The sequence below is a fragment of the Lissotriton helveticus genome, chromosome 8 (assembly GCF_964261635.1).
Source record: "Lissotriton helveticus chromosome 8, aLisHel1.1, whole genome shotgun sequence".
Classification (NCBI taxonomy): Eukaryota; Metazoa; Chordata; class Amphibia; order Caudata; family Salamandridae; genus Lissotriton; species Lissotriton helveticus.
In genome coordinates this window covers 1,219,114,248-1,219,139,677 of record NC_136069.1, presented here as the reverse complement: position 1 = coordinate 1,219,139,677, position 25,430 = coordinate 1,219,114,248, and the positions used below count along the sequence as shown (strand labels likewise).

General features: G+C 49.6%; 1 protein-coding gene across 14 annotated transcripts in view; it reads right to left on the bottom strand.

Moving 5' to 3' along the window:
- The window catches only part of LOC144773261 (uncharacterized), a 7,170,044-nt gene that overhangs the window by 6,374,158 nt on the left and 770,456 nt on the right, over positions 1–25,430 (bottom strand). For 13 of the 14 annotated variants that reach the window (XM_078658159.1, XM_078658161.1, XM_078658167.1 and 10 more), the window contains exon 9: positions 1,760–1,840. In XM_078658159.1, coding sequence (XP_078514285.1) covers positions 1,760–1,840 — 81 coding nt within the window. The remainder of the gene's footprint in view (positions 1–1,759; positions 1,841–25,430) is intronic. The other variant, XM_078658160.1, reaches the window with a different exon arrangement.

Genomic DNA, 25,430 nt, shown 5'->3' with positions numbered 1-25,430 from the left:
TTAAGTTGCGATTTCCTTGAAAAATGCACATTTCAGCATTTTTCAAAGTGCCATGTGAAGCACATACATGCCTTTAGGGCATGTATGTGCACCACATGTGCACCCATGCTTATTTCAGGGGTGCAACAGGGTGTCCTTTGGACACCCCTGCACCCTTGAAATAATTCTCAATTTGCAATTCGCAAATTGCGAATCGCAAATTGAGAAAAAATTCCCATTCCTTCCTATGGGCCTCCTGGCCCATAGAAATGAATGGGAAAGTATTCCTTAATTGCGAATTCGCAAATTACGATTTCGCAATTAAGGAATATCAAGAAATCGCTAAAAAATTGCGTTTTTCTTCATACATACCATTTTGCGATTCTGAAATAGCGATTTCTTAAAAATCGCTATTACAGAATCGCAAATTGGTTCCTTGATACATATGGCCCTTATTCCTTTTTAGCAATCTCAGCGGAGGGCCAATGAATGAAGGGACATAGAATGTGAATTTGCGTCACTAACCCCTGAGTAAGTGAAAAACTCATTCAGGGGAAAGGTGTGAAGAGTGAGGCCAGTGCGGTGGGCAGTGTGAGAAGCTCTAGCACCTAACATGAATGTTTTCTTGTTGTTTTCTCGCAGTCTGTCACCTTTTACATGCACTGAACTCCCGCCTTAAATAAGCACAAAGAGACTTTTCACTTTTCAGAGTGCGCTTATCAAGAATGCTACTATAATTACTGGCTCAGTTCAGACGCACCACATATCTCCCCAGGCAGGGATAGTGAGAGCGGTTAAATGCTGACAAAATGTCCCGTCTGGAATCGGAATGGCGCAGATTCTGCTGAATTTAGTACTCTGCCTTCCTTTTCTGCATCTACAAATATGCGAGAAACAGTGAAATAATGTATTGCAGTGCTGGGAACGGAATGGAAGATTCTGTGAGAGGTTTTTTGACAAATCTGTCCATCCCTCAGCGTGAGACACCCCTTGTAAAGCCACCATTGCCTGCGCCCGCCCCTTTCAGCTCTGCTTTTTTGCTCGATAAGTCGCTTGAGAGGACAGACCATTCTTCGGATACACAAGGTGTACTTCACACTGGCATCAGCAGGCTGCAGTAATATGCATTACATATTGAAGTGAATATGAAAGCTGGATCACCTGGAAACCCCACTTGGCACAAACAATTATTTTCCGCTGGGATATGATATCTCTTCCTTCGACTGCAGATATATTTCTTGATTGTTATCCTTTCTACGAGGGATTGCCATCATAGTGAATAAAAACTGCATGTAACTTGTAAGAGAGATCCAACGTTAGCAAAAGAAAGGTCACATGAGACCAACTGCGACTGGAACCCTTGTGCATTATTCTAACTTTCAGTCCTGGTCTATATCCAAAAGGAAGCTCGATCATCGATGTGAGAGAAAAGCTTTAAAAATGTCCAGTGAATTCTGACTTTGGTTTCAGAACCTGCCGTTGGAGTCAGAGAAGCCCATGAAAACGGCAGAGACTAGGCTGATAGGGGCTCCTGAAATGATTGTGTGCATACTGAGCTGTCTACACATGCCCTTATGTTACTCTTTCAAGAGGTATTCACTACCCAGGACCATTCATGAGGGAAACGACAAAGGATATCTTCAGAAAGGCTAGAAATAACATTTTTACGGGACCACAAAATATGTCAAAGTCAAAGGATCACAATGTTGGGTATTTTCTAAAGTAAATGTTAAAAGCTATCGCTCTAATTAACCACACCATAAAAACATTGCATTTTTACCTCGAGCCAATCTTGACCATTTCTTTTCTGCTACGTAGAATTCTCTTTCTTCGTTATCAAGTAGCGTTAGAGGATAATCTTCTTTGAAAAAAAAAATCTGCATCATTATGTGTTTCATCCATATTGCATGCTAATCAACGTTTTATTTTACTTAAGACAAAGGTAAGCTATGAACCAATCACTATAAAACAACGGTTATCTGAGCATTGTTTCTCACACAAATCATCACTATTTGGATATTGTTTTATATCACCAGTGTACCTGAGAATAAAACTTCAGTTTCCTGAAAACAAGAACATGCTGCATAGAGCCTTCAGTGGTATGGTTATTTGCTTGTAGTTTTATCTGTGATTTAGGAATACTCATTGAAGTCAAAAACATAACAAGTGCAGACCCTGAATTACTTCAAATTCGATATTTGTCGATATGACAATGTACATAAGGTGCCAATGTCTAAATGTCCATATGGAGAGTAGCACCCCTCATTTTATTTGGTACAGGAAAGGTGAAAATCTGTGTTTCTTTTAACTATAATGAACTAATATTTAACAATAAGAGAACAGGTCGAAGTCTGTAGTAGAGGAGGTGGGAGAAGGGGCTGTAACACCCCATGAGGCGCCAAGGGTAGCGCATTACCCCCCACCCCAGCTGCAGGAAGCGTTGAAGTATGAAATACAGGTGGTGGCTTAGTCAAAGAGTTGAAGCAATCGAAGCTTCACGGGGCTAAAGCAAGTGAATTCTATGCGCATGATATACTGAATGAAGGGTTTCCAAGTGCGTTGGATGTTTTTAACCGTATTTGACAAGGTGTGTGATATTCGCTCCATAGCTAAAACGTGCCCGACGCAGGCGAACCATTGAAGTATGGAGGGGGGGGGGAGGGCTTATGTTTCCACATACGTGCTATGAGCTGGCGCGCTGCAAGGAGAAGATAACTGATGAGTTTCCAGTCAGTGTGAGTCATAGCACAGGGATCCGAGGGCCTCTGCCTAGAATGACCGTGAGGTATGAGGAAGGGAGGGGATGGCCTATGACCTCCTTAATGTGGCCCTGTATCTCTTTCCAATATGTCGTTATAACCTTGCAGGACCACCAATTATGTTGAAAGTCTCCCACCTCGCCCCCACAGCACCAGCAATGAGAGGGTGTTCCGGGTTAGATGATAGAGAGACGGGTTGGTTAAGGCACCATTAGAACATCAATTTATAAGCCGTTTCCCTATGTGAGATACTGCAATATGTCTTAGGTATGTCCTGCCATAGGGTCTCCCATTGCTTGGGCAATATCTCTGCCTACGCTGTGATCTGCCATGTTGGCTGGTAGGTGTGTGCGCGCGATGGGGTGGAGTGTTTGAGTACCCGATAGGTGTTAGATATGAGACCCTTTGAGCCAGTAAAGGTGCAGACATGTGTCTCAAAGAGGGTGTATGGCCAGATGGCTGCTGGGTACACTGAGGGGTGTAGTGCCCAATGTCGTAATTGGGGGCACTGAAGCCGAAAGGTGTCTGTGAGATGGAAGTCTACCTTGCACTGATCGAAAGCCTTCATGTTGACTCCCACAAATAGACCATTAAGCGTCCAGCATTTCCCCTTACTCCAGTGGTGGAATTATAGAGGGGAGAGCACTGGGGGGAAATCAGAATTGCGTGTGATCGGTGTGTTTGGGGAAGGGAAGATAGTTTGGCCTTTTTGGAGGGCCACTTTGTCCCATATGTCAAGTAGCGTGCGGGTTGGGGTGGGGATGTATGGGCGTTGTGAGAAGTTGGCCTGATGTGCAGTGCTCACTATTCTAGTGATCACTATATATCAGTCCAAACAACCCTTATTGATGATTGGTTGTAAGTCAACCTTATAGACCAGCTATCCTAGTAGCATGGATACGAGCAGTCTAAGGCTAAGACTCTAGAGGGCGTGTTAAGCCAGCTGTTTTACCATCACATTACCCCTTGAACACCCAGTGAAAGGACACCACACAAGTGTTATGAAAATAAACAGTGTATTTATTAGAATCACAACAACCCTGTACTCTTTATGAGGACAGGGTGCTAGGCACACAACAAAACTCTTACGAAAATACTTAAGTTAGCACGTTATACACAAATGCCCGAGGGGCACGAAAAACCATATACTTAAAAAGTGGAATGCGAATTACTAGCAGGTAAGTAACAGTTCTAATAGGCTTTGGAATCGCTAGGACTGGACTAGGGAATCGTTAGATTACTTCTAGGAGACCTAGGGGACTCGGGTGCAGAGTGTGCACTCTCACGCGGGATGCGGGACAAAGTCTATGGAGGCTAGTAAAGGCAAAGTTAGTGTTCACGGGCGAACCCGACCTGGTAGGAAGAAAACGACAGTGGATCCTGACCCTAGGATAGTGAGGCTATGCTGGGACACCGAAGTGCCGAAGTTACCTAGCCCAGGGGCTGCAGCTGCATAGGTCTGAAAAGACGTCGGGGATCTCGTTGCCGGACCAGGAGCCTGGAAGGAAGAAGTTGCTGGCAGGCGACCAGTGAAGAAAAGTTCGATGGATCCAAGCCTGGATCAAGGAAGAAGAAAACCTGAAAGCAGAGGGGACCAAGTTCTTGAATCACTAGCCAGTGATTAAGTGGGCACCAGGATGGCACCGGGCGAAGTCACCGCAGTCAGGTGAGTGGGCGCTGCTGGGCTCTGCAGTCTCTCGGACCAGGAGGCGTTGTCGGCGACCAGGATGGAGGTGCGAGCTGTCCCACGAAGGTTCTTGCTGTCGACGTCGCTGGACCCAGGATTGGGCAACAAGTCTTGGCAAATGCAAGGCCCACGCGGTGGACCTAAAATGGCGTCTTGGGTGGACCAGGAGGGTCCAGGGTACTTCTCCGATGGAGGGAAGCAAGGGCCAGTCTGGAGCAACCAGACCAGCAGCAGAAATGTCGTCGGGCGTCGTCAGGAAGGCCACAAGCCAGCGGGCTAGTAGCCAAACAACGCGGTGAGCAGCAAAAAGCAGAAGGGCCCCACGCAGATCGTGGAGATGCTGGGGGGCTGCTCTTCGGTGCTGGAGCTGCTCAGGGTGGGGGCTTCTCGGACCCCAAAGCACTCACCAGGAATTCACTCGGCGGGCTTGCTGGAAAGAAGTCGTGCAGTCTTGCAGATGGCCGGTCCCTTGAGGTCTCGTCGCACCCACGGTTCTCAGCTGGGCTGTAGAGGTGGGTAGAGGTCAGAGGTGCCAGGGAAGCCGGTTCTCGTCGAGCTGGGCAGTCGGATTCCGGAGGAAGGACTTGCAGCAGACCGCAGTGTTCTTAAGATGGTGCCTGCGGATGCAGGGTGACTACTCCTTAGTCACAAGGGAGAAATCTTAGGAAGAAGTCTTGAGTTCCTTTCGTGGAAAGTAGTTTCAGGATTCAAAGATGATCTGATTTGGAAGGGGGCCAGTTCCTACCTTTATCCTGTAAAAAGGGGCTGGCACGCGACTAAGTCCTGCCCTAGGGGTGGGACTGGGAGGGGGGTGGTTACACCCACTTCCTTGGCGGGCTTTTCCCCAGCACAGGGTCTGGAGTGACCCTGGAACTGGTTCCAGCCAGCCTATGCACAGTGAGCACCGGGGTGCCACGTGCAGTCACCTTCCTCTAAAGCCCTGCCTACCTACAATACACAAAACCCTGTCTGGGACGGTGCTGGCACCGCCCCTGGCAGGAAACCCTTTGTCCTTATCTCCTGCTCTGGGAGGACTCCCAGCAGCAGGAGGGCAGACTTGTGTCTCGGTGGCAGCATCCATTTTGTGGATGCTAAGGCTCTGTCTGACTTTAACCGGGGTTAGGGGTTACATACATGTCGTGTCCCTCTAGAAGGGTGGAATGCTAACCCCGTCGCCAGAATTGGCGAGGGGTTAGTATTCCAATTCGTATGACACCTTACTCGACATGTTTTGATAAAGCGATACCAGAGTTGGCACATAACCGCGAGGATTATAATGCACTTAAGAGTATATGGTATGCGATATCATGGAAACGGCTAAGGGATGGATCCCGAAAGCCGCAGACAGGCTCAGCTCATGCCAGAGCACCATCTCACACGATTCCAAGCACTCTGCCTTCAGGATTGTTAAGGCCTGCCATAGGAGTGACTGATAGGAGATCTGTGTGTCCATTTTAGGGTTAGATATAGGTATACTATATCTAAAGCAAAGGGTGAGTACACCACCTTGCCCCAGCTGTCGTGCAGCCAGTTGTGTCAGTTTTAGTTAGTCAATCCAGGGGTGGCACAATACATGCTTCAGCCCCTGGGAGACTTCTGGGTGCACCTCAGCCCTGGGTACAGGGACTTGGAGAGGGCCCAGTGCCAATTCAGTACCTGAGTACAATTTGGATAGAGAGAACAGCTAGGCTGTGGGTCTGATTAGCAGGCCCACAGCCAGGGAAAGTCGTAAACCAGTGCAGCAAAAAGCAAAAAATCTGGGTGATCATAGGATTGCAGACCCTACTCTCCTACAGGCGTATTTAGGCAGCCACGCTAGGTACCACAGTAGGCAGCATGCTGCTGCCATGTCCATGTGCAACCAGTGCTTCCCACTCTCCCGGACCACCCATTCGGATACATAACGTAAGTGGGTGGCCTAGTAGTATTCCAGGCGGGTAGGGCACACTAAACCTCCCCTGTCCTATGGGAGCATAAACAATGCATTAGCTATTCAGAGAAGCTTGCTGTTCCAAATAAAGTGCCGGACATTGGGTTGTAGGCGTCAAATATCATCTTAGGAGATCAGTGTGGGCAGAGTTTGAATTAGGTTGAGGGCGCATTGAAAAACATTCGTTTTTACAACGTTCACACGCCCCAGCCATGTTACATAGAGGCTTCCATCTCTAAACGTCCATCAAGATGGTGCAACGTAGGTGAAACCAGTTAGCTTGTGACGAAGAGGGGAGTGTGGGGTGATATCGAGGCCCAGCTATTTGATAGCATTGTGGGCCTACTGGAAGGAGGCTAGACGTTGTAGGACTAGGAGGTCCTGGACGGAGATGTTTGAGTTGAGCACTGAGGATTTAAGAGGCAGTGCACCACCCCTGGGAGGGAAGTCTCAGTCTGGGTGAGTGTGAGGAGTAGGTCGTCTGCAAAGAGGCTAATCTTATGTTGTTGTCCCCCGAAAGAAACGCCTTTTACTTTGTCTGCGTTGCGGATTATAATGGCGAGAGGCTTGAGTGCCTATGCGAATAATGGATATGATAGTCGACACCCCTGCTGTATGCCACATAGGATAGTGACAGGTTTTGTAAGCTGTCGTTTGACCCGGACCCTAGCCTCCGGTGCTGTGCACGAGGTCAATTATTTTGGAAACCAGACCTGGGCCTAGCCCAATCTTTTTGTGGACAGCGTGTAGGCAAGACCAATTTACCATATCAAAGACCTTCTCTGCATCAAGTGAAAGCAGGCAGGCAGGAATATTATGATGGTGTGCCTTTTCCACCAGGTGTGCTATGCGTCGGACATTATCAGCACCCTGCCTGTGGTGTATGAAGCCAATTTGGTCCAGGTGATGAGGCCTGGGAGAAAGGGTTCCAATCATTGTGCCAATATTCTGATTAACAATTTTGCCTCAGTGTTAAGCAAGGTAATGGGGCAGTAAGAGGAGCAAGAGGCAGGGTCTTTACCTGGTGGCTGAGTTTTCACATGGTGGCTAATACTCTCCCATATCAGTTCAATATGCATGTGGTCCGAGATAGAGCTATTGGACGTTTCTATGGTACTTAGGCAGCGGAAGAGATAGTGGGTGACAAAGACGTAGTCGATGAGGAAGTAGGAGGTATGTACGTGTGAAAAGGAGTAATCCCTCAAGCCTGGATCCTTGTAGCACCACGCATCGACTGGGCCCACATTTTCAATATCGCGCGTAAGACCTAGCAACATAGCCCCAGAGTTTTAGAAGGTGGCTCCACTACGGTCAAGGGTGGGGTCCCAGACCGTATTAAAATCCCCACACACCAAAATATCTTCAGCCACCCTCTCTAGCTGCTCTTTCAGAACTCATCTAAGCTAGATATCCTGCAAAGCATTTATGGCACATATTTTAAGCACTGTAGGCTTTTTCTGCCCGTTAAGGAGGTGGACTGTGAGATAGTGTCCTGCCCTGTCCTGCACCACCTTAGTAACAGAGGAGTAAAAATCTGCCTTGCAAAGGATGCCCACCCCAAGTGTTTTTGGTATCTTGGATGCGCCATGTAGTGGCAATCTGTTTTCAGCAGGTGGGTCTCCTGCAGAAGGAGAACATCTGGATCGTGGTGTAATATTTATCGCCAGAATTGTTTGCGCTTACTGTGGAAATTTAAGCAGGTACGTTCAGGGATATCAATTGAATATCGTCTGCCATTAGTGTGATCGCCGGAGAGGTGTGAAAAGGACACTACTGCAGAAAGAGGGGTAGCGCACCGCATTAGTAAGGAAGGGAGAAGTAGTTTCACCCTGCCCAGCCCCAGGGAAGAGCAAGCCTAGAGAAGCCCCTGCCTGACCACAAACAGAGAGGGTCCCATGGGGAATGTAGGCAAGGGGGGTAGCTGGCGCACACACGCCTATATCTCCCGCCTCCCCTGTTATTGTGTAGGGCCCATGAAAATTGTAGTGAAATCCGCTCAAGATATGGATTGACCTAAGTATAGAAACAAATTGCAACCAAAGTTAACAACCGACCAACAGGGCCCAACAGTGATCTCCAGTCTGCCCGAAGGCCAACACTTTGTGCACTAAGCCCGCTGGACGAGTCGCCCTTCTGGGGATATTCTGGCCATCAAAGAGAGGGTCGAGCTCTCTGTGAAGGCTAGACGGTGAGTCTCTCTCTGGCACTGGGGCCCACCACCGCCAGAAAGGAGTAAGTAAACCTCAGGACAGTATTAGATGAGGAACATCAGCCAGCAATTGTGGAGAGTGGAACTGATTCAAAGAGAGCTAGTAGTAGATCGCGTAGGGGACGAAGTCCCTTCAAGACTGTAGAACCGGCTTTTTGGAGACCCCCCCACTAGGGAAGTCAAAGCCAGTGGCGCAGGGAAACGCCTTGAATCTACAGGTCCTTCTCGCATCAATCATACATTACCAAAGAGACCAGGACAACCAGCCGTGGAGGGAAGCAAGTAATTTATTAGCTCGAGCTAAGGACAGAGGTCCCAGAATGGTACAAAGACAATTCTACGGAGACTGCTGCTTTACTCCACAGCATTACACATATTTATAGCGCTAGCCACGCCGATTTACACAATACAAGTTCTGCTTTATTCTTTAAGTTCCTCTTTTGACATGTTCTCCGTCAGCCTTGCATGGTGTGATCGTGCCGGGGGACATCTGTTCCTGTATACACAATGTCCTCAGCCTCGTGCTATCTTGCCCAACCATCGTGATCAAGTGGCACGGCCTTGTGCTACCTTGCTTCATCCGGCGTGATCATGAGGCATCGCTTCATGCTTCCCCTTTCTCGTTGTGGTCACGGGGCAGTTGGTTTGTGACTGGCCGGATTTAACAACAATGGTCAGGAAGTAGCCGAGTCTCTGGCACAGCTGGGGCGAGGCACACAGGCGATTTCTCGGAATTGGCTCGACCACAAGGAGGAAGGAGGGTTGAGCAAGCTTCAGCAGGGACATGAAAAGCAATTCTTCACCAAGTTGCAGAGAGCATGGCAACACAAAATGGAGTCTTGTAGGTACTACGAAAATTCAGTTCAACAGTTCCCTCCTTTTGCCATGCAAAGGCAACAATTACTCATCATTTACGTCAATGTCCATCATTTCCTGGACCTCTCTTTCCATCATCATCATGGCAGTGCGATTGTTTTGTTTCATTGGTCTGGACGTCAGGGAGGTCGCACAGAGCACAAAGAGTGCGGGCATGCACTGCACACAGAGGCAGCAAGAGAACAATGCAGCTGCAATGATAGCGACAAAGATCATTATTTTCCATCCCCACTGGGATACCAAGCTCCAGAACCAGCTTGTCAGAGACCACGACCCTTCGTCTTGATGGATAGCAGAAGCTATCTTATGCAGTTTTTGTATCGCTTGATAGACTGTTGGTGCATTATCCGGGATAAAAATGCAGCAGCTTGTCTTGATCAATGTACAAACCCCCCCACTGTCTGCCAGTACAATGTCAAGTGCCATTCGATTCTGCAAAGTCACGAGGCGGTCTGCTTGAAGTTCTGCCGTGATGTTGCTGAGGGCACCGGCAGTTGCATTTATGGTGGCCTCTACCACTCTCGTGAGGTGTCGCAGATTGCGGCTGTTGCTCATAGGGCCCCAAAAGAGGAGGTACCATTTAGCAAAGTCCCCAAACTCTTGGCCAGTTGTGTCATCTACATCAACAACACCTCTCTTCTGGATGTGGTGTGTTGCATCAGCTGTGTAGGTGGGAGGGAGTAGCCATGCAATGTAACAGGTGCCAGCCCAGGATTTTGGAAGCCTGGATTAGGCCTTGTCCCACACACAAAGTACGTGTTCAGCGAGGACACCAGAGCTGGGGAAGTTGAACCATTCAGCTGTAGTGTGTAGGCACAGTCACTTCGCCCTAAACACACTGTTCCATTGCCCTTTACACAGTACTTTCCGGGTTGTGGGTAGACAGGGAGATCTCTGATGGGTGGCAGTCTTTTCTTTCCCCCACCATTGTATATGTTTGATGGGAAAAAGGACCCATGATGGTTTTCATACTCATTTTTCTCTGCTGAGTCTTTGTCCATGCCTGGCCATTCTGCAGACATGATGTGACGAAATTCTTGTCTGCTGCTGATCTTTCCCACAGATCTCGTGATTGTGTCACCTTAATAGAATGCATCAAAGAACACAGTGTACCAGCTGTAGGCAGAGCCAGTTCGAGAGAATGGAGTAGGAATCAGGGCCATCCCGGTGCTTGCAGTATGTGGCAGCAGACCACATACCAAACAGTTTGTTTTGTTCATCACAAGCTGGTGCTGGTGTAGCATCTGGATGAAGGTGTTGTTGAAGAACCCTGTCCTTCTGTTTGTCTCATGTGTGGGTGGTGGCACATGCTGGTGAGGTGTCTCAGTGGAGGTAGGAGACTCAGGTGCTTTAGCATGTATCACCCACCCGATGCAGGCCAATATCACTGATATAGTTAGTAGTACCATTAGACAGAGGGGGTACGGGCCACATATTGTCTTTATGCATTTTCGTTTTCTTACTTCTTTGCTTTTTAAGCTTTCAGTGTTTATTTTGTTCATCGTCTGCTTCACGTGGTCTTCCCTAGGGGCTGCCTGTGATTGGTGGTTGCTTCGCTGATCAGTGATTCCGTCAGTCCTATTGACACGCTCCGGTCTGCTGTATCAGCTCCGGCCTAGAAAGCTGCGCCGGTGTATCACAGCCCTGCAGAAAATTGTCCAACCATGTCAAGCTGAGGGCAGAGACCCTCGTCTCTTCAGTCCTTTTTTCTGGGTCGGAGGTTGTATCGGGTGGACCCAGGTGTCGTTTGGTCAGTAAACAAATGTTCTGTGTGTTCAGTGTCTCGTAACCTCAGGTGCGGAGGGACGGTAGATTGCAGGATGTCGTCGTCCTCTTGTTCTGATGAAGCCCAGGAAACGTTGGCGTCACTGAAGGGTGCAAAACGTGGGATTTTTTTGCATTCGTTGTCACCCAGACCTTTCTTGGCCCACTGGTCGTATGGCAGTGGTAGAGGCACTTTCTTGCAGTGCACGCCGTGGACCCAGTTTTTTCTTCCTGCCACCTGCAGACCTCGTTGCTAGCAACACTTGCTGGGGGGGTTTCCACCTCGGCACCAAGTTCTTAGTTCTTTGGAAGTTACGGACACATACCCAGTCACCCGGTAGGATGGTGTGACCAGGTCCCTCGGGTCTGGGTGGCAGGATATCTTGACCTGAGGATGAATGAGACGTAAATTAGTGGTCAATTCATGCCAGTAATCAATCAACATCGGGTATTCAATTTCAGAGTATTTTTTCAGGTGTGGCACTCCCCAAACATTTGCAGGCCGACCAAACACTATTTCGTACGGAGATAGTCCTGTACGAGAATGTGCCGTGGCTCTGGTTGATAGGAGAGCGAGGTGCAGGGCATCCGGCCAGGGTAGTCCGGTGTCAGCCTGTATTTTTGCCGTTTTCAATTTTAAAGTACAATTGTGGCGTTCAACTAAACCTGCTGACTGGGGGTGATTGGCGGCGTGGAACTTTTGTCTGATCCCCATCCCTACACATACTTTTTTCATTACCTCCCCTGTGAAGTGACTTCTGTTGTCGCTCCAGATAATTCTGGGCATTCCAAAACTTGGAAGGAACTCCTTCAACAGTATCTTTGCGGTACTTATGGCAGTGTTGTCTTTCAGGGGGTAGGCCTCAATCCACTTGCTGAAGGCACACACAACCACCAGGACATATCGGAGACTATTGCACCTCTCCATCTGTATATAGTCTATCTGGAGTACTTCGAAAGGATGAGATGGAGGTGCAAAATTTCCTGCGGGTGTTGGTGTGCCTTTTCCTGGGTTGTGCATCAGACAAATCATGCAATTTCTGACTAATCTTTCAGCGTATTTTGGGATGTGTTTGTTTTGCCATACTGGAGCTAGTAATTTACAGATACCTTTTGCGCTAATGTGGGCCGGACCATGGGCCATAGTAACTACTGGTAAAACATAGGCATCTGGTAATAACCATTGCTGTTGTTCAGATAGGTCCGTCCAACAGCCGTCCTCATTCAACAGGCCTGTTTGTTCTTTCCAGAGGGCTTTTTCCTCTCTGGTTGCCTCTGCCTGTATTTCTTTCACATTTTCAATTGTGTCCTTATGCATTCCCTTCTCTGGCACCCAGTTTGAGGGGCCCGCTACATACATGCGGGTCGAGACATCTTTGGCTGTCTATTTCGCAGTCTCGTCGGCGAATGCATTACCCCATCCTATGTCATCGGTCACTTTCTTGTGGGCACTACATTTGATCACTGCTACCTTTGAAGGGAGAGTCAATGCTTCTAACAATCTGGTGACCAGATGACCATGCTGTATTTTAGTACCGTGGGAAGTGAAAAATCCCCTTTCCGCCTAAAGGCATCCAAAGTTATGGGCCACGCCAAAAGCGTACTGGTTGTCAGTGTAGATGTTGACGGCCATTTCTGCACTAAGTTCACACGCCCTTATTAGTGCCACCAACTCAGCGGTTTGTGCTGATGGTAAGGTATTCTCTCACTCTCCACTACTGTCTGTAAAGTGGTGATAGCGTAGGCGGCAGTCGTGCTACCATTAGGAAGTTTAAAACAAGAACCATCCACATACAAGGGACCATCAGGGTCAATGAGGGGTATGTCAGATAAATCCACACGACCTTTCGTTTCTTCCTCCGTCCAGAGGACGCAATCATGTGGATCTGAATTAGTGTCACTATCAACAAAAGGTATCAATGTGGCTGGACTCAGTGTGATGCAGCGGCGGTTGGTGATATGGTTGGCTAAGAGAGTTAGTTCTTATCCGGACAAACGTGCACTAGTGAGATGTTGGGTTTTCGTTCTGTTTAACAAAGTATCAACTGCGTGAGGAACCATGACTGTAAGTGCGGTATCTAAGACCAGGCCAGCACATTGGCGAATGGATATGGCAGCTGCAGCTGCTGCTCTCAAGCAACTGGGAAGTGCGCGGGCCAAGGGATCTAGTACTGCAGAAAAATATGCACAACGGCGTTGTTTGTCACCAGAATACTGTGTCAATACTGATAATGCGCAACCATTGTGCTCGTGTACAAAAAGAGTGAAGGGTTTCTGATAACTAGGGGTGCCTAGGACTGGGGCTGATCACAAGGCTGTTTTCAGTTCTTCAAATGCCTGCTGGCACTCGTCTGTCCAAGGGAGTGGGTGTGGAACGTCTTTAAGTGTGAGGCTCAATAAAGGTTTAATGAGTAAAGAAAAATTGGGTATCCACTGGCGGCAGTAGGAGGTGATACCAATAAAGGCACGTACCTCTTTCTGCGTTTTTGGTGTGGGCATTTTGCTGATTGTTTGTATTCGTTCGGGGGTGAGGCGGCGTCCCTCCTTCGACAAGAGATGACCTAGGTAGGTCACCTCATGTCGACAACATTGTAGTTTGGAGAGTCAAGTCAAGTCAGTCAAGTCAGAGAATTTATATAGCGCGCTACATACCCAGAGGGTCTCAAGGCGCTTGAGGAGGGGTGGGGAATTACTTGTCAAATATCCACGTTTTAAGTTGCTTTCTGAATGCTAGGTGGTTCTGGGTAAGGCGAAGGTAAGTGGGAAGTGAGTTCCAGGTTTTAGCTGCCAGGTAGGAGAAGGATCTACCTCCCATGGTGGTTTTGTTGATGCGAGGTACAGTGGCAAGGGCTTGGTTGGATGATCGTAGCTGGCGGGAGGGGGTGTAGAAGGACAGTCGTGTGTTGAGGCATTCTGGTCCGATTTCGTAGAGTGCTTTGTGTGCGTGGGTTAGGAGCCGGAAAGTGATCCTCTTATTGACGGGAAGCCAGTGGAGGTTTTTCAGGTGACCAGAGATATGTTCTTTACGCGGGATGTCTAATATGAGCCTGGCTGAGGCGTTTTGGATTCGTTGGAGTTTTTTCTGGAGTTTAGCGGTAGTACCGGCGTAGAGGGTGTTTCCATAGTCCAGTCGGCTCGTGACTAGAGCGTGGGTGACCGTTTTCCTAGTTTCGGTGGGGATCCAACGAAATGTTTTTTTGAGCATGCGAAGAATGTTGAAGCAAGATGAAGTAACGGCGTTGACTTGTCTGTTCATCGAAAGGGAGGAATCCAGGATGACGCCCAGGTTCCTTGCGTGGTCTGTCGGGATGGGTGCTTTTCCAAGGGCTTCTGGCCACCAAGAGTCGTACCATGCAGAGGGGGAGGTACCTAAAATGAGGACTTCTGTTTTGTCTGAGTTCAGTTTCAGACGGCTGTGTTTCATCCATTCGGCTACTTCTTTCATTCCTTCGTGTAGGTTAGTTTTGGCGGTGCTAGGGTCATTGGTGAGTGATAGGATCAGTTGAGTGTCATCCGCGTAGGAGATGATGTTGAGGTTGTGTTGGCGGGCGATGGCCGCGAGGGGGCTCATGTATACGTTGAAAAGGGTGGGGCTGAGTGAAGATCCTTGTGGTACGCCGCAGATGACTTCAGTGGCCTCTGACTTGAATGGTGGAAGGCGGACTCTCTGGGTTCTTCCGGTGAGGAACGAGGTGATCCATTCTAGTGCTTTTCCTTGGATTCCGATGTTTCTGAGGCGCTGTAGAAGGGTGCTATGGCAGACTGTGTCGAAGGCTGCGGAGAGGTCGAGGAGGATGAGGGCGACTGTGTCTCCATTGTCCAGTAGAGTTCGAATGTCGTCTGTTGCTGCGATGAGGGCGGTCTCAGTGCTGTGTTTTGCTCGGAAGCCGGACTGTGAGGAGTCGAGGGATTTGTTGGCTTCGAGGAAGGCGGCGAGCTGGTTGTTGACAGCTTTCTCGATGACTTTGGCCGGGAATGGAAGGAGCGAGATGGGGCGGTAGTTTTTGAGTTCGGTGGGGTCCGCTGTGGGTTTTTTCAGAAGGGCGCTGAGTTCAGCGTGTTTCCAGCTTTCCGGGAAGGTGGCGGAGTTGAAGGAGCAGTTGATGACGTCTCGGAGGTGCGGTGCTATGATGGAGTCTGCTTTGTTGAAGATGTGGTGAGGGCATGGGTCTGTGGGGGATCCTGAGTGGATGGAGTTCATCAGGCGGATGGTGTCCTCAATGGAGATTGGGTTCCAGTCATTAATGATGTTCGAGGGGGGTGAAGGTCCAGCAGATGGTTGGGTGGGTTGGTCTCCGGGTTGGTTGTCGAAGCTGTTGTGGATGTCTGCAATTTTGTTGTGGAAGAATGAGGCTAGGGAGTCGCAGAGGGCTTGAGAGGGGGTGATGTCGTTAGAGTTGGCCGAGGGATTGGTAAATTCCTTGACGATGTTGAAAAGTTCCTTGCTGTTGTGGGCGTTGTTATCTAGTCGGTCCTTGAAGGCGGTTTTCTTGGCCTTTCGGATCAGTTGGTGGTGTATGCGGGTGGCGTTTTTGAAGGCGTCCTTGGTGTTGGTGGTTGGGTCTTTTTTCCAGGCCTTCTCAAGGGAGCGGCAGAGTTTCTTGGATTTCTTAAGATCATCGTTGAACCAGGAGGCCTTCTTGCTGCCAAGTTTGCTTTGTCGTTTTTTCAGTGGTGCTAGGTTGTCGGCGCTGTTGGATAACCATAGGGTGAGGTTGGTGGCGGCTTGGTCGGGGTTTGAGGAGTGGGCTGGGGGGTTTAGAAGAAGCAATGAGGAGATCTGGTCGATGGTGATTTTGTTCCAGTTTCTTTGCAGAGTTGGTTGGGGGTGGTTGTTGGGTTTGGGCTTGTTGTAGGTAAAGTGAACACAGCTGTGGTCAGTCCAGAGGAGAGCCGTAGTGTGGCTGAAGGAGACATGATTGCTGGAGGTGAAGATAGGGTCGAGAGTGTGACCTGCGATGTGGGTGGGGGAAGTGACCAGTTGTTTAAGTCCGAGGTTGGCGAGGTTGTCCAAAAGGGTGGTGGAGTTGTGGTCGTTGTTCTTTTCAAGGTGAAAATTGAGGTCTCCCAGAAGGATGTAATCTTTGGAGGGGAGCGCGTGTGGAGTGATGAAGTCCGTGATGTCCTCACTAAATTGTGCGCGGGGTCCTGGAGGTCTGTAAAGGAGTGTGCCTCTGAGTGTGGTCTTGGGGTCGATGTGGATCTGGAAGTGAAGGTGTTCAGAGTTGGTGAGATTGACGTCAGAGCTGGTTGAGATGTGGATGGATTTTTTATGGACGATAGCGATTCCTCCTCCTGTGTGGCCGGTACGGTCCTTGCGTATGATCTTATAATCTTTTGGGATGGCAATGGTGATGTCTGGGGCGGAAGAGGCGTTCATCCATGTTTCTGTTAGGAAGGCGACGTCCGGAGAGATGGTGTCAAGTAGAATCCATAGGTCAGTGGCGTGCCTGTGGACCGATCGGGTGTTGAGCAAGATGCATTGTAGGTGGTTAGGGTCGGGAATCTGTGGTGTGAACGTAGCGGAGTTGTTGTCGGTGCCGATGAATTTGCAGGAGTAGCATGAGAAAGGACCATGGGTGTGTCCAGGAGCGGCTTGGACGCAGTTGGGGGAGCGGCCGGGGTTAAGGGCAAGGAGGTCGGTGGCATCGTAGGTAATGCGGGAGGGCTGGGCAATGCGAGGATCAGGGGGACTGGCGCTGGGCGCGGTCCAGGCGCGGACGGGCGTAGACGGGCTTACCTTTGGCGCACCTTCGGCGCGGATTGGGCGCGGTCGCTGCGCGTGGACGCTGCGCGTTAAAGCTACTGTCATATATAGAAAGTGGAGGGGGCGGAGCGTGGGAGGGGCTGCTGGGAGGCGGGGAGCGGGGAGGAGACACGGTCCACGAGTGACCAACACAAAATGGACGGGCGAAAACGAAACTGTGACTACAGTCAAAGCGTCAGTAAAGTAAATAAATAAACAATCAATGCTGCGCAAAATACAATGGAAAGATTCTCATAAAAAACGATACCAGGCGCTATGTTCCCCTCTAGGCACTCAGGTAATGCAGGCGACGTCGGAGCGCGCTCACCCAGGCAGGCAAAGGGTGTTAGGAGCAGTGGCTGGGGCAGGCAGTCGGCAGAACCAGCAAACTGTGCAGGAGGAGTGGAACAATCAGCTAGGAGATCGAGGCTGGGAGCGTGGGGGAGCGACCACAGTGGAGCTAGTCCAGCTGGTCACAGAGGGGTGTAGGGAGGATCGGGCTGCTTTGCTTGTGGGTGGGAGGGGCTGCTGGGAGGCGGGGAGGAGACACGGTCCACGAGTGACCAACACAAAATGGACGGGCGAAAACGAAACTGTGACTACAGTCAAAGCGTCAGTAAAGTAAATAAATAAACAATCAATGCTGCGCAAAATACAATGGAAAGATTCTCATAAAAAACGATACCAGGCGCTATGTTCCCCTCTAGGCACTCAGGTAATGCAGCCGACGTCGGAGCGCGCTCACCCAGGCAGGCAAAGGGTGTTAGGAGCAGTGGCTGGGGCAGGCAGTCGGCAGAACCAGCAAACTGTGCAGGAGGAGTGGAACAATCAGCTAGGAGATCGAGGCTGGGAGCGTGGGGGAGCGACCACAGTGGAGCTAGTCCAGCTGGTCACAGAGGGGTGTAGGGAGGATCGGGCTGCTTTGCTTGTGGGTGGGAGGGGCTGCTGGGAGGCGGGGAGCGGGGAGGAGACACGGTCCACGAGTGACCAACACAAAATGGACGGGCGAAAACGAAACTGTGACTACAGTCAAAGCGTCAGTAAAGTAAATAAATAAACAATCAATGCTGCGCAAAATACAATGGAAAGATTCTCATAAAAAACGATACCAGGCGCTATGTTCCCCTCTAGGCACTCAGGTAATGCAGGCGACGTCGGAGCGCGCTCACCCAGGCAGGTAAAGGGTGTTAGGAGCAGTGGCTGGGGCAGGCAGTCGGCAGAACCAGCAAACTGTGCAGGAGGAGTGGAACAATCAGCTAGGAGATCGAGGCTGGGAGCGTGGGGGAGCGACCACAGTGGAGCTAGTCCAGCTGGTCACCAAGGGAAACCTTGTGATTGAACTGTGCCAGGTGTAGGAGAAACTTCATTGTAGCTTCTTTACATAATGCCTCTGTGTCTGCCGCTATCAGCAAATCATCCACATACTGAAGTAATGTGGTGCCTTGGGGTAGGGTCAGGGAATCAAGTTGGCCCTTGAGGGCCTGACTGTAAATCGAGGGGCTCTCTGTATATCCTTGTGGAGCTCTGCAGAACCGAAAACGTTGTCCTGCCAATGAGAATCCAAAAAGATCTCTATGCTGAAAAAGGCATTCTTTAGGTCTATGACAGAGAAGAAACATGCAGACGGGGGAACCATAGTAAGTAGGGTGGTGATATCTGGGACCACAGGGAACTGGGGAACTACTATTTTGTTTCTCTCGTAAGTCGATGATGAAGCGATAAACAGGGGGCTTGGAAGGGTCGGAGCGTTTTAGGACAGGCAGAATTGGGCTATTGCACACATTTCCTCTTGTTTCCTCGACCACACCCTTACTGGCAAGCTCGGAAATGATCTGGAGCAATGCCCTTTCTCCTTCTTTGGGTATTTTGTACCGTGGGAGTCGGGGAGGGCGAGCATTTTCTTTCGGGGTAACTGAAAATGGGGGTATTGACAAAAGGCCAACATCAGTATCATCTTGGGCCCAAAGGCTGGGAGGGACATTCTGGAGCTCTCGGGGTATTTGATTCGGGGTGGCTAGGTATACTTGATTAGTGGTAGGGGGACCCATAGTGATGTAAACCCCATCGGGAGAACAGTATATGGTCGCATGCAATCTTTTTAGTAGATCTAAACCCAACAAGTTTTCACCACATGTGGAAGTCAAGACTAAAGGGGAGTCAACTGTGTAGGGTCCTATCTTTAGTTCCAGTGGCTGTGAAACGGGGATGAATACTGGGGTACCAGAGAATCCCACAGAAATGTTATTTGTGCCAGACAAGGGGGCCCCAGGGACTTTAGACCTAGCAATAGAAATTTTTGTTGCGCCAGTGTCGACCAAAAATTTCTCAGTGGAGCCCAATGTTGTAACAGGGACATACGGTCCCTTCTGGTCAACAGGAATAGGCACGGGTCCCTTCTCTTGTCTTTGGCAATCCTAGCGGGACAGAAATCCCGTTCCCTCTTCAGGCTCGTAATCCTCAGTAAAGTAATTACGGCTTCCATTGTTAGCGGTATCAAATCTATTCTCTTGCATAAGTGTTCGCCTGTCTTGCATCTGTGGCCTAGGTCCGTCTCGCCCTTGTCCTCTCTGGGGACGTTGGCCTGTGAAAAGGTGTGTAGAGGCAGAGTTGTTTCGGGCCAACGAGGGACACTCATCGCGCAAATGACCCTCCTGGCGACAATAAGCACACTGGTTAGGTCCTAGCGGCGGGCGAGGAGTCACATTGGCAGGTCTTTGGACTATTTGCTGAAACTTGGTGTTATCTCTGTTTTGGGTCGGGGTCGGGTATGCTCGTTGTAGCAAAACCTTCGTTTTTAAGTCTTTAGTCTTTTTGTCTGTTCTGTCTCGCTCTTCATTTTCCCTATTCTCATAGTACTGAGTCATTGTCAAAATGCCGGAAGGGGTGGAGATGGGCCATGCACTTTGACATTTTTAGTTTAGTCCCAAGTTCCGGTAACAGATTGGACACAAATTTATCTACAAACAGTCGCTGTCATGTCCTGTCCACTATAGTCTGTGAAGGTGCTCTCAAATCGTGTGAAAAAGTCAGATAAACTTTCGTCTTTCTTTTGTTTGCAAGCTGCTAATCGGTCCCAATTAATACGGTGAGGTGTCAATATCTTCTTCATGGCAGTAAGTATCTGGATTGGAAGGGCTAGAATCATCATGGGGTCAGGCTTCCCCCCATGAGTTCGAGCTTTGTCAGCTTCCTCAAGATCTTTCCATGTATGGCCAAATTCTGCATGATCAGTATGGCGTATTTTTGACCATACCTCAGTCTGTACTACTTGTCCCGTTAACATGTCTATGTCTGCTAAGGTCATTACGCAAGATTGGAGTGTCTGAGTTAATTCTTTGTAGTAACCTGCAGGATTTTTATGCGGGTCAGGCAATTGGCTTTTAAGTTGGAGGACGTCAGACCTTTTCCAAGGGACATGAACCCACATTTGTCTAAAACCTGCCAGAATTTCAGGTTAGCCATCCGTGCCAACAACACGGTCCCTCCAAGCAGGCTGTACCTCCCTCATGGATAAACCTTTATTTAGGGCAACACCAGACAAGGAGTCTCTGTAGGCCACTAGTGTGATTAGGTCACATAATAGTGCTGGGCCCTGTATGTCCCCCTTCTTAGCCCTCTGGCGAAGCTCAGACAGACTGAGGTGGACCTGACTCTACAAAATCTTCCCACATTTTGATTAGTATGTCGCACATTTCACAAAAGTTATCAATCTGTTGGATGCGTGTCCACTGATCCATCGTTATCCACATATCCTGGGCAGTGTATATAGCGTTATTCTCCATCCACCTATGGGCCTGTTGGCTCATAGCTAGTTATTCTGGAGTATCCCCTACCAGGCTGCGCAAAGTGCGTTGTCTGGGAGTGGGTGGCCTAGGTGGAGTTACATAAGGGATATAATCGCAGACTACTGACCACGCACTCGCTACCATTCCTGCACTAGGGGAAGGTGTCAGATGATTGCCAGGAAGGAGAGGGTTAGTCGTGGCAGGAGTTGAAGGGGCAGACACGGAATTGGTGGAAGGTGCGACGGGGAGAAAGGAAGGGTGTACTTGCATGGATACAGTGTCCTGAATCGTCGGGGTGTCGGGAACAGATGGCTGGGGATTCGGGCAAACCAGGGCAGGGGCAACAACTGGAGCAGTGGCAGGAGGCAATTGTACCGGGTCAATGGCCGGGTATATGGCGGGGGTATAGGGCGGAGGGGTGCTCAACATAGAAGACATAAGAGGGTCATCTTCCTTGGCCTTTTCGGGAACCTTCTTTGTAATATAACATCCATCTATCTGCATTCGGTGCAATCTGTCACGTATTACTATAGCTGCTTCTATTTTCTGATTATCATGAATCTGGGCTTTCTGGATCACATTCATACGCATTATTTTAGCTTCATTATTTTTGAGTTTGATTTCTTTCTGCTTGGACTCCTTCCGCCAAACCGGAAAAGAATCCAACATTGCAGGTCTAGTTTTTCTCTGAAACAATTTTTCTTCTAAATTAGCTAGCACAGAAGTTTCAAAACTACCGTATATGGGCCATTGTAACTCGGCATTACCTTTCGTGTACTTATGCCAAAGTGAGCAAAACATAATCGGGCCTACACCATCTTTAGCATAAACTTCATGATTAGGGGTCCCCAAAGGAGGAATCGGACAAGATTCCTCCAATGCGGAGTCCTGCGAACAATAACAACAACACAATTTCCGGAACTTACTAAACCCAGGCATCTCTAGACGTGTATCCTGGTTTCAAACGTCAACGGGCGAAATCTAATTGTTACAGCCTAGAACTGTACTTACCCTTTGGCTTCGGCTTTTGCAAAAGTCGAATCAAAATAACAAAAACAAAGATACCAATTCACCAAAGAAGTGGGCCACTCCCACTCTTACCTGACCATCAATCTTCCGTCGCACGGCAGGTGTCACAAGGATCTCGATCTCCAAAGACTAGGAACCAGAACGGGGGCGTCAGTCGGGGCGTCAGTCGGGTAGCCCACTGGAGGGAGTAGCCACGCAATCAGAGACCTTGGGCCCACAATGACAATTTTCAGCCAATGCAGTGGCGCGCCTCCCTTAGCGTTCGATCACGGACTCCTCACGACCACCAGTCTCTATGACGACCACCGAAGATGCCCAACGTTGGGCGCCAAATTGCAGAACTGGCTTTTTGGAGACCCCCCCACTAGGGAAGTCAAAGCCAGTGGCGCAGGGAAATGCCTTGAATCTACGGGTCCTTCTTGCATTAATCATATATTACCAAAGAGACCAGGACAACCAGCCGTGGAGGGAACCAAGTCATTTATTAGCTCGAGCTAAGGACAGAGGTCCCAGAATGGTACAAAGACAATTCTACGGAGACTGCTGCTTTACTCCACAGCATTACACTTATTTATAGCGCTAGCCACGCCCATTTACACAATACAAGTTCTACTTTATTCTTTAAGTTCCTCTTTTGACATGTTCTCCGTCAGCCTCGCATGGTGTGATCGTGCCGGGGGAAATCTGTCCCTGTATACACAATGTCCTCAGCCTCGTGCTATCTTGCCCAACCAGCGTGATCAAGTGGCATGGCCTCGTGCTACCTTGCTTCATTCGGCGTGATCATGTGGCACCGCCTTGTGCTACCTTGCTTCATCCGGCGTGATCATGAGGCATCACTTCATGCTTCCCCTTTCTCGTTGTGGTCACAGGGCAGTTGGTTCGTGACTGGCCGGATTTACCAACAATGGTCAGGAAGTAGCCGAGTCTCTGGCACAGCTGGGGCGAGGCACACGGGCGATTTCTCGGAATTGGCTCGACCACAAGGAGGAAGGAGGGTTGAGCAAGCTTCAGCAGGGACATGAAAAGCAATTCTTCACCAAGTTGCCGAGAGCATGGCAACACAAAATGGAGTCTTGTAGGTACTACGAAAATTCAGTTCAACAGTTCCCTCTTTTTGCCATGCAAAGGCAACAATTATTCATCATTTACGTCAATGTCCATCATTTCCTGGACCTCTCTTTCCATCATCATCATGGCAGTGCGATTGTTTTGTTTCATTGGTCTGGACGTCAGGGAGGTCGCACAGAGCCCAAAGAGTGCGGGCATGCACTGCACACAGAGGCAACAAGAGAACAATGCAGCTGCAATGATAGCGACAAAGATCATTATTTTCCATCCCCACTGGGATACCAAGCTCCAGAACCAGCTTGTCAGAGACCACGACCCTTCGTCTTGATGGATATCAGAAGCTATCTTATGCAGTTTTTGTATCGCTTGATAGACTGTCGGTGCATTATCCGGAATAAAAATGTAGAAGCTTGTCTTGATCAATGTACAAACCCCCCCACTGTCTGCCAGTACAATGTCAAGTGCCATTCGATTCTGCAAAGTCACGAGGTGGTCGGCTTGAAGTTCTGCCGGGATGTTGCTGAGGGCACCGGCAGTTCCACAAGACTCCGGAGATAGTGGATTATGTCCTGCTTTGTTTCCTGTGTGGATTCCCCACCTGGCATTTATCAGATAGTGGAGGCTTAACTATGGTCCAGGCCGGTCGAAGATCTATTCTTAGGGGGGAGGGTGGGGATCTCTGGTCATTGGGTCAACATGATTGCCAGTCTCATCGGGGGCCAGACAAGGTGCTTTTTATTCTGCAAGTGATCAACAATCGACACCTGCCCTCCCAGGAACAGAAAGGCAAAGGGGTGACCCCATAGATATCGAATCCCCAGCTCACAAAACTTGTTAATGACTGGCTTAACTTCCCGTAATTTCTGCAGTGTGATAGGGGACAGATCTTTATATAATTACACTGTGTGACCCCGAAAGTTCAGTTCAGTTTTTCCCCTGGAAGCATGTAGTATTGTTTCCTTCTCGGTAAAGAAGAGTACTCGGATCAGAATGTCCGATGCCGCACCCTTCGTCCCCGGGCCACAGCCGCCCAATGCACCCTTTGAAGGGTTGGAGGAGAGGCATCTTGATCTCCTCAGATCTCTTGGAGGAGTTCGGCTGTGTAGGACAGGATGTAGTTGCCATCTGCACCTTTAGGAACTCCCTGTTTGCGTACGTCATTAGGGCGGCTTCTATTTTCCAAGTCTTCCTGCTTTGATTGGATCTCAATATTTTGTTCTTCTAGGGCTGTAACCCGCCACCATCGCATCTCCTGATCTTCTGACCGTGCATTCATGGTGTGTTCTAGATTGTCAACTTGCTCACCTATATCTGTAACATACTTCCGAATGTCTCTCAGGCAGGATCTGAACTCGCCTTTCAGCTAATGTCAGAGCGGATCTCCTGCAGGAAACGTCCATCTAGGCTTGCATGATCAGGGCCGTAGGTGGGAGCTCCATCGTCAGTGCCCGGAGGAAGGGCAGTGCTCCGGATTCAGCAAGCAGCACCTTGGACCAGAGGGATGTTACTGGGTAATCTTTTGCTGCTTTGGAGTGTGGCATATCCACATAGTCTCTGTTAGAGGCTGGTTGGGTGGATGGGGCCTTCAGGTGCGTCTCAATGGTCCACGTGCAGTGTGGATATTAGAGAGAGGGCAGGGAAGTAGCTGTATTCGATATCCAGTTAATATTGGGTAAAACGGCAGAGGCTAAGTCCCTGGGCCCCGGGAGGGCAACGGGTGTTATGGCAAATCTTTAGTTGTTGCGGGATCTCATTCCTCATTTTACCCAGCCTCTACTTCACCGGGCCAGGTAGGAGCCCTTATCAGCTAGTGCAATCCAGCGCATGGGGGTTGGGGCGTCAGTCTTGCTGAGAGGCGGGGGGTCAAACTGGAGCATCCTGTAATCCTGTAGAGAGGGGTGCTTGGCAACTCAGGGTGCTCCCCCGAGGAGGCAGAAGGAGGCCTTCTGCAGTTCAATGTGTGAAACTGTGAGGAGGGTTCCCCTCAGTAAGTTCACACTTGCTGTGCTGAAATCGCCCCAGGGGTACAACGCCCACTGCTCAGGCTGCAGTGGTGGGAGGCACCACCACAGAGTCCCTTGTTCACCTCTCCATGGGGTGAGTGCCATCCAGGACCCCACATACAGTTTAAAGGCATCCTTTATCCCCGCAGCAGACAAGGCCTCGCTTCGTTGATGTAGGCCACCAGGCCTAGAAGGTCTCATGGGTTGGGTACCTGTGGCAGGGAGTGAGAAGACAGATTGGCTGCCTCCCCCAGGTCTAGCCGTGAATGTCTCTGAAGTGTCGGGCACCCCTGTGCTCGTCCTCATGTTCTTTCACCAGTTAAGAGATCCGGAGGCCCTCGGAATGTTCGAGCGGGCTGGGGAGACCGGGAGTCGATGGTGTGTCATCTTGTAGGTGTCCGCCACAGCAGCCCCAACACCAGTGTGCCTCCTTGCCCCTCCCCAAGTGATCGGGCCGCAGGTCGAGCATTCCCTCCGAGGCCCCACATGCTGCAGGTCGCAGCGTGAGCTCTTCAGTCCCGACAGCCTCCCAAGTCCCCTGACACATCTCTCTGGCGCACAGTAAAGTAAAAAGTAAAGTAAAGTAAAGTAA